This window comes from Ipomoea nil, unplaced genomic scaffold, assembly GCF_001879475.1.
Source record: "Ipomoea nil cultivar Tokyo-kokei standard unplaced genomic scaffold, Asagao_1.1 scaffold2647, whole genome shotgun sequence".
Lineage (NCBI taxonomy): Eukaryota > Viridiplantae > Streptophyta > Magnoliopsida > Solanales > Convolvulaceae > Ipomoea > Ipomoea nil.
Window position 1 is genome coordinate 1,644,280 of NW_017619075.1, and position 9,045 is coordinate 1,653,324.

Below are 9,045 nucleotides of genomic sequence, written 5' to 3' on the forward strand. Positions count from 1 at the left end.
TTAGGAAAATGGAATTTGGCCAGACTTTTAAATAGCATCTGTCCACATTTAAAAGTATATAATTTGCATTAGTATAATGCAATTTAACTTTTTAAGCCATTTGAATTGTGTAGCATAAATGCTCTGTCTCACCCTAAGCCCTCAGGGGAGGGGGATACAACTCACACAAGGAGCTCAAAAAGCTCGAACTCGACAACAAGGTCCGCTGGAATGCGTGGTTGGCTGATTGGCGGGGCAGTAAAATTATTCAAAAAATAAAGTGGGTAACTATCCAGAGGAGAGTACTTTAATTTCTATAATACAGAACATGGTATGATTTATAAATTTATTGATGATATCCTAAGGGATGGGAGAGCTAAGACCCTCTTGGGAAGACAAAGAATGGAGCGGTTGGTGCCTTTTGGAAGGAAAAGATGGCTTCGCCGCCATGAATGAAGGCCGTTTCCTGAGGCGTTTCAGTTTCCTCTTAGCATAAACCGAACGGAGAAATGGTCCACTCCTCTCCTTCAACTTGAGAACCAGGAAGAAGGTGAATCTGTAGCATACAATAAGGCAATACAGGGCAAGTAAATCCCACCATTTGGAATGATCCAGTGGCAACCCAAACATATGTCGTATTACATCCTCTCCTGACAATTTGGATTGGCCTGGAAAAAGTGGGTCGAAATCCAGGCCGAGTAGATCGTTCTTGTATCCTCCCTGCATTCCAATTTCAAGGTTATATAGTAGAATTACGCCGGTAAAGTGCCAAGTCCAGTAATTGGTGGCCAGAGGATTATTGGACGGGAGTCAATCCTGCCTCTAGAAGGCTGGTAGGTGCTAGGAGGAAGAACAGTTGGACTGAGGGAGTAAAGACCAAATCCAACAATTGATGACTCGGGGAATTGGCGGCCAGAGGATTGTTGGGCGGGAGCCAATCCTGCCTCTAGAAGGCTGGTAGGTGCTAGGAGGAAGAACAGTTGGATGAGACCAGTAAAGGCCAAATCTAACAATTGATGACTCGGGGAATTGGTGGCCAGAGGATTGTTGGGCGGGAGCCAATCCTGCCTCTGGAAGGCTGGTAGGTGCTAGGAGGAAGAACAGTTGGACTGAGGCCAGTAAAGACCAAATCCAACAATTGATGACTCGGGAAATTGGTGGTCAGAGGATTGTTGGGCGGGAGCCAATCCTGCCTCTAGAAGGCTGGTAGGTGCTAGGAGGAAGAACAGTTAGACTGAGGCAGGTGCTAGGAGGAAGAACAGTTAGACTGAGGCCAGTAAAGGCCAAATCTAACAATTGATGACTCGAGGAATTGGTTAAGAACTTAAGACAGAACACATTATTCAGTGTACCTGTAGTGACCATGCCCCGTAACCTATGAACGAAACAGGATATCGCCAGATTGGCTTTGGAAGATCTGGCAACAAACGGAAAAAGCCAGCCGTCATCATCATAACTCCCTGCATAGAAAGATAATAGTGTTATTATGCTCATGATTCTGAAAAAAAAAAAAAAAAAAAAAAAGTTGGGCTACTAACAAGAACTCCAGCGCCAACAATAATTCCCATTAAGAAGTTGGGAACCAGTGCAGATACAATCATCATGCAGCTCTCAACCAATGCAATACATCCAAACAGATTCAGGCAGTAGAACACAAAATGAGAAAAGCTTGCTTTGTACACCATGTAAAACACAATGGTCCCAGTCATGACTGAAATCCCAACCAGAAATGGGAAGGAAGAGAAGAAGTTTGCTAGTATGAAAGCTCCAACCCCATAATGTCCATTCAGTCTTTCTTTGGTGAAAACCTGGTCATAACAAAACATTCAGAATCAAGCGTTTACCACTACACCAAAAGTTATAAAAGGTTCTGATAATGATCTTCACCTTCATTTCTTCTACAAACGAAGGGAAGCCGCCAATAGACATGAAAGTCATGTATCCCGTTACAAATCCACCGCACGCTCCCCGGGCCAAGATGGATGAGTATTTGGTCCCGACATTGAAGAACAGGGTGCCAACACATAGAGCAACAAGTATATAAATAACTATGCGCGACCAATAATATCCCACATCGCGGTTCATGTTCAAGAAGGATCTCTGTGTCAAAGTTTTGAGTTGTTTTCCCCACCCAGCCTGGCTACCTTTAATGGACTGTATCTCAATATCTTGCTGCATAATTTAAGTATAGTATGATGAGTTGCAGGAATTAAATCATTGAAAAGACATTAATTAAGCTTGACCCTGAACACTTACAATCTTGGAAAATTCTTGCAACTTGTCTCTGGCCCTAGTACCATATTTTGAGCTTCTATAATTTTGAACTAGCAGTGCTTTGATATCTGCTGTTGCCATATTCATCAGATAATCACTTTTATGAGTTTCCTGTTAACACAAACGAGCAAAGATAGATTATATTATAATGTCAGTGTAAAATATGTATGTGTGTATGTGTGTGTGAATTTAACAATTTCTATACTGATGACTCTAAAAGAGAACATTATGGCCTGTTTGGTAAAATAATTAGCCTATAGGTCAATTTTGACTTATTTGACCACTATTAGAGTATTAGTCATTTGACTTGGTTAAAAAATCAATATAAGTGTTTGGTTAATTAGCTTTTTATAACTCTAAAATGCTAAAATTGAAAAAGCTGCTCAAAGCAATTTATTAGCTTTTTGAGAAAAGAAATTATACCAAACAACTAACAGCTAATTTACCAAACATCTTTCTACAATCAGCTAATGTTATCAACTAGTTATACCCTCTAATTAACCCAATCAGCTAACAGCCATTTACCAAACATGGCCTATGTGAAACTACAAAACAACCCTTTTTTCTTGGGTGAAGAGGGAAACCGGCAGTCACACCCTCACAGGGTAAACCTCACCTTGTTATTCTAGTCGGAAAAAGGCCAAAGAAAATAAACCAATTGTTCATAGCTAACCGATTCAAATCAAGAAGGTCAATAGGCGGTAGAATGAAAGATAGTGTTAGGCGGATGCTCGTAAAAGACCAAGTCCAGCACCATGCCTCCCAAAAATATGTCGAAAAATAAAATTGGGTTCTTCCTACGAGCTATAACTTTTGACATAGCAGTAAACACTTAAATAAAAATTATACAGAGCAGGCTAGGAAGGGAGGCCGATGAAGGATCAAGCCCAACACCCTATAACTAAAATTGCATTCATACCTGAATTCTCTGTGATCCTTTCAATGTTGCTGTCACAATGTCAAAGTCGGAGTTAATACAGCGCAGATAATGGTCGGAAGGATTCCGTCGACTCGGACATGGAAACCCTGCTTCTGCAAAGAACTGAAGAACATACAGCAATGGTAAACCTGATTAGAATTGAATTCAGGTTTTCATATACAAAAACATCAATAAAGTTTCTTAAGAACTTTAAGTTTATGAGATGAATTCCTGGATATCCATACTTCTTTGGCCATTTTTGCTTCCCCAAAATAAACAGTCTCTCCTCCAGACAGCAAATAGAGGTCATCAAACTGTGCAAAAACTTCACTGCTAGGCTGGTGAATGGAAGAAACAACTATTCTCCCATCAGAAGAAATGTTTTTGAGAGCATGAACCACAAAAAACGCCGCAGCACTGTCAAGACCACTGGTTGGCTCATCAAGAAAGAGAATATGTGGGCGCACAAGAACTTCAAGAGCAATGCTTAGTCTCTTCTTCTCCCCACCACTTATGCCTCTCATTTGCCAGTTCCCCACGAGGCGATCGGCGCAATCCAGAAGCCCCATTTCCATGATTGTTTCCTCCACAATTTGCTTTATTTCATCATCAGTTAAGGTGGTTGGAAGGCGCAGTTTGGCTGAGTAAGTGATGGTTTCTCTGGGTGTCAGGGTTCCTAGCAGCACATCTTCTTGTGCCACATAAGCCTGTAGTTGTGGATATAAAAGGGTGAATAATTTATTAAAAATGAAGTGTATTATATGGCATGTAGTGACCTCTCCCATGTAGGAGATCATGAGATCGAGCCTCAGTGGAGATATTGTTGACTCTTTGTGGTTCATTAGGTTGAGAAAGTATGTTTGAACAGATATTACAATGTAATAGAATCAGTAGTATTAAAAAAATTGTCCAATGTTTGCAAATGGTCAGAGCTGCATTTGAACTTTAAAGTGCGGACTTGCGAGGCCCGCTGCTTAATGGGCCTAAAGTAGACAGGTCAAAGTCCGTTTCGACGGTTCTACCTTAAAACATAGCATTTCCATCATTTAAGGATAGCCAATGTTTTCTAATAGTTTGACTTTTAGATCAAAAGATAATAATATTTCTCTGATACTTATAGTGGTTAGATCAGAACTCAGAAGATTAACAAGTTTTGGAATTTTCAAGATGGGTGAGGAAAAACAATAACCAATTTGGTAAAATCTTGAAAATTTTTAGGGGCACTCTAAAATTTTCATAAAACATATTTTAAATAATAGAGTTTCTAACATCTTTTTTTTTTTTTTTTTTGAAAATCTCTAACAGCCATTTAATTGGCAAGGATTGGAATCTCTGTGGCATGCAATTCAATCATTATTCCATAGATAATGAATAAAAGGTACATTTTTAATATATGAAAGGAACATTATTTGTGTATTGAAGGTGTATTATTTAAATACTGAAAGTACATTATGTTGTATATTACCAAATAATATGCATTCAAGTATATAAATAATGTATTATTAGTATATAAAATGTACATTTTATTCATAATTCATAAGAAAAATTGTCCGTGGCAATTTGGGGCGTAAATTTACAACAATAATTGAATAATTGACTTGGGTATTTAATGAGAAATAAAGGACTAAAATTTCTAGAAATGTCTTGGGTATACTGGAATAAGCTCTCCCAACTTGGAAGACTAAGTTATAGAATGAAAAAATGTCCAATAATAAGCCCTCCAAATATTGTGAAAAAAGTAATTGACCTCTAATTTTAAGAAGTTCCAATTAAAACTTTGAACTTGGTAAAATCATACAATTAGTCCAATTGACCTATTTTTCCCTTTTTTTGTTGAGACACTCATGATTATTTACAAGGTAATATCTGTTCTATACTTTCTAAAATTTTTTCAACCCAAATAATCAATGCTCCCACCATCCGGATACGATCCTGTGACCACTCATTTGGAATGGTAACAGAGGTATTATCACACTACATAATAGTTGGCATCAGCCATATAAACAAAAGAAATTGTAGTATCATCAATTTTTTTACGGGTAACTTGTTCATTACCAGTAAAGACGATTTGATTGTCTTTTTTTAACGTCAAGGTTCTAATTAGAACCTTTTAAAGTTAGAGAGCATAATTGATATTTTTAACAATGCTTGGAGGGCTTATTTAACCATTTCCATGTCGTAGAACTATTGTATAAAATAAAAAACTTGAATTGAATGTACTTACAACAGCACCATAGTCCAGTCTCCTCTTCTTCCCATTAAGAAGAATATTACCAGTCATGACAACATTACTTGACAGCCTACCTGTACGAAAATCAAGCATTATTTGACATTTGAAATTAACAATAGCCTGTGGTTAGGCATTGAATGGAACAGTACAAAATTAGCTGGCTTTGAAGAAGATGAATGACTAATCATCTTTCTTTCGATCATTTACTCACTGTCATAAGCCTAGGTATTTTTGCCCAACTTAAATGAGCCAGTTTTGACTCATTTTGTTGTGGTAGCTGTTCAGAGTAATAATTTTTATTTTATCAGAAAAGGTTAATAATTGCAGGGAGAAATATCCAAAATTTTGTTTTTAATTAAGACAGTAAAAATGTTTGGAACCCACCAGATGGCATGTGTATCATGTGTATTAGTAGGCTATGTCAACATGTCTGGCAAATAGTAATACAATAATGACTATACGAGCTGAATACTTGATGTTGAGATAATGGGGTGTTTGGTAGGATGGAATTGCAATTCCATTCCTATCAAATTTCATGAAATTGTAATTTTATGATTTCGTTGGAGGGAATAACAATTCCCTTCAATCATGGAATTGCAATTCCTAGGGTCCCCCTAAGAATTGCAATTCCATACTTTGTGGAATTGTAATTTCATTGCAAATTACCACTTTACATTCATTATTATTATTATATTAATACTCCGTATTATATAAGGACATTTTAGTATTTATTCACCTCTTTCTTCTCAATTCCTCTTCACCACATTCCTTCCTACCAAACAATGTAATTTAAATTTTCACTTTATTCTTTTCTCACCGAATTACAATTACTTTCCCCTCTAATTCCCTCCGTCTAACCAAACACTCCCCTCTAATTCCTTCATTCCAACCAAACGCTCTGTAAAAAGCGAAAAATTTTTAAATATTACATCCACTTCTATTTTCTATTATCAATTTTTACTTTTATTCTCGAATTTTTGATGAGAAAACTTTTCTATAAATTTGCATGATGAAAATAGTCTATCTATCATTGTTAGAATATACTATTCGAACTTCTCTATTCTTGAGACCAACAGATGAAGATAACTTATCTATCACTTGTCACATCAGGAGTAAATGTGAGGGAGTAGAAAATAGGAATTTATGTAGTAGAACTCAATTTTTATTTTTTTTGCCACGTTAGAAAATAAAAGTTAAAGAGTAGAATTTAAAAGTATACATAGTAGAACTCGATTGAGGACTCATATTATTCATGTGATAATTAAGATATACTCTGCAGCATATGGTAGTTTGACTCCAACCACTATAGTCTATAGCAAAAGCAGCCAAAAGTCTGATGTTAGTTGGTAAGTTTGATGCAGTGAACTACCCTACTGAGTACTAAATGGAATCAGTACAAAGCACCCAGCATACATATTCCAACATTCTGATATGACACAGATAAGATGTCTCAAACTCTATTTTCCAGAAGAAGAAGAAAATGGAATAGTAATTAAGAAGAAAACAGAGTACCTGCTAAGGAATCAAGAAGGGTTGATTTGCCGGAACCAGAAGGACCCATTATAGCCATAATTCTACCAGGTTGGGCATAGCCACTGAGGCCATGGAGCAACTTCTTTGTTGGGCCGCCATTTGGCAACACCACCGTTAAATCTTCCCACACCAAGTACGCCGCCCCCTGCCTCCGCACCCCACCTTCCTCAATACTCGCCGCCGCCTCTATTTCCATATCCCGCCGCCGCCTATTTTGATCCGCCGCTACCCACAAAACTTGGCAGAAATGAAGTGGCAAGGTCCACCAACTGTATGGAAATTTGTATGATTGATTACCGAGTATAAAGCTTTTTGCTCGTAACTCAGAAAACTACAAAAGTGTGCAATTATTGAGTCTATATACATACATGTGCATACGCTAGATACATATAGAGAGAGAGAGGAAGGGGGGGTCAGGGAAGCATTGGTTGGTGGTGAGTGGTGAGTGGTGAGGGGCATAGAGGAAAGTTGGTCCAGCGGGAAAACTTAAAAGGATGATCATCACAGGATAGGCATGAGATTAATTAAGATAAAGCATAGAGTTAACATTAAAAGCATGGATATGGAGTATATTCCTTTAGTGGAAGAGAATTTCACACCACACCAACTAAAATGTATTATATGTCTACATGACACAGTTTCACACAATACTTTTTCTTATTTATCAACTATTAAATCTCCCAAATATAATAATAATAATAATAATAATAATGGATCAATTTTTCGAAAGTAAGTGTAGAGAAAGGATACAGTACAATCTTCAAGATGGTTACAAGAGTAGACATTTTGTATAATAATCTCGTGACTTTTTTAGAGTTCACATAGATTAAATTTTGGTACCATATATACTTAAAATATATATTCATCATTTGTGCAATACAAACTTTATTATATTGTCTTTATATAGGACAGTATGGGTAAAACAAAGCATAGCCAGTTTGTGACTTGGCATCATGAGGATCAAATAAGATAGTCAATACACAAGTAGCCCACCAAAATCATATACTGAGTTCTCACATAAAAGTCAAAATCTTTGTATCTCAAAGATGTTGGAGGATATGTTAAGCACTATTCCAATATTTCATTATAGGATGAGCACTAGATGTTGCTAACAATTTCATCACAAATATAATATCAGGATTGATGTGATTACGGAACTTCTGGTCCCAAGGTAGTGCTCCAACGATAATAAAGTAATGAACTTTTGGTCTTAAGGTATTCTCATTATCCTCTTCGAGTCTAAATGGTTTCTTATCTGCTTCAAGACGCTTTTCAATGTAGGCTAACTGGTGTGTAACATTTCTTCAGGGAGATATTCAATCTACAGGTCAAGACAATACTTGGTTTCCCAAGTCTTTCATTTCAAACTCTGTCCATGCCCTTCCAATAGTTGTTAAGTCATCGACATAGACTAAGCTAATAAATAAATAACTCCATTAGCAATTCTTCAATGAACATATAATGATACATATTATTTGCATATTCCTTCTTCAGGAAGAAAAACACTCAGTCAACTGCTAACTATTTCAAAACACATAAAACCTTCATAATTTAACATTATACATGTTGCAATTTTTATTTTCTCTTATCCCAAGAATTCTAAATCCATCAAAGACTTTTTCAAATAAATATTAGCGTCTAATGACCCATTAGTATACGGTCATGACGTCTATCAACTACATATCCAAATTTATTATTTACTGCCAATGATGTTAAGTAACGAAACTTAATGTCATCTATTGTGGGAGAATATATTTTACCAAAATAAATTATGGGTCTTTGCGTGAACCCTTAGCTACAAAACTCAATTTATCACACCACCTCATTATCTTATTCCTCTTACGTGCAAACACTCATTTGTAACCAATAGGGTTAACATTCAATGGTGTACATGTTATAAAGGGAATTTATTTTATTTTAGCGAATTGAGCTATGCCTTAATTTCTCATTTATATGTTAAATAATCATGGCACTTCTAGTGTCTAGCTACGAATCCAGATTATCATATAAGGAGGGCAATTTGTAAAGACGATTATGTTGTCGAAAATCATAATATTTTCATAAATAATGTCTCTCATATTTATAAAAGTCATGACAATTTTTAAAACAA

At 36.4% G+C, this 9,045-nt stretch overlaps 1 protein-coding gene across 2 annotated transcripts; it reads right to left on the minus strand.

Moving 5' to 3' along the window:
* Positions 1–243: 243 nt before the first annotated feature.
* Positions 244–7,382, minus strand: LOC109154568 (ABC transporter G family member 15-like). 2 transcript variants are annotated; one of them, XM_019302347.1, is made up of 9 exons: positions 6,915–7,382; positions 5,397–5,476; positions 3,418–3,879; positions 3,173–3,295; positions 2,236–2,364; positions 1,867–2,151; positions 1,518–1,787; positions 1,332–1,439; positions 244–699 (listed from the first exon to the last, which is right to left on the minus strand). In XM_019302347.1, the coding sequence occupies exons 1-9, from the start codon at positions 7,129–7,131 to the stop codon at positions 340–342; spliced, it is 2,034 nt and encodes a 677-aa protein (XP_019157892.1). In that variant the 5' UTR covers positions 7,132–7,382; the 3' UTR covers positions 244–339. The 2 variants fall into 2 exon arrangements, with proteins under 2 accessions (XP_019157892.1, XP_019157893.1); XM_019302348.1 differs by having other exon boundaries at positions 5,397–5,472; positions 6,915–7,022.
* Between the last annotated feature and the right edge of the window lie 1,663 nt (positions 7,383–9,045).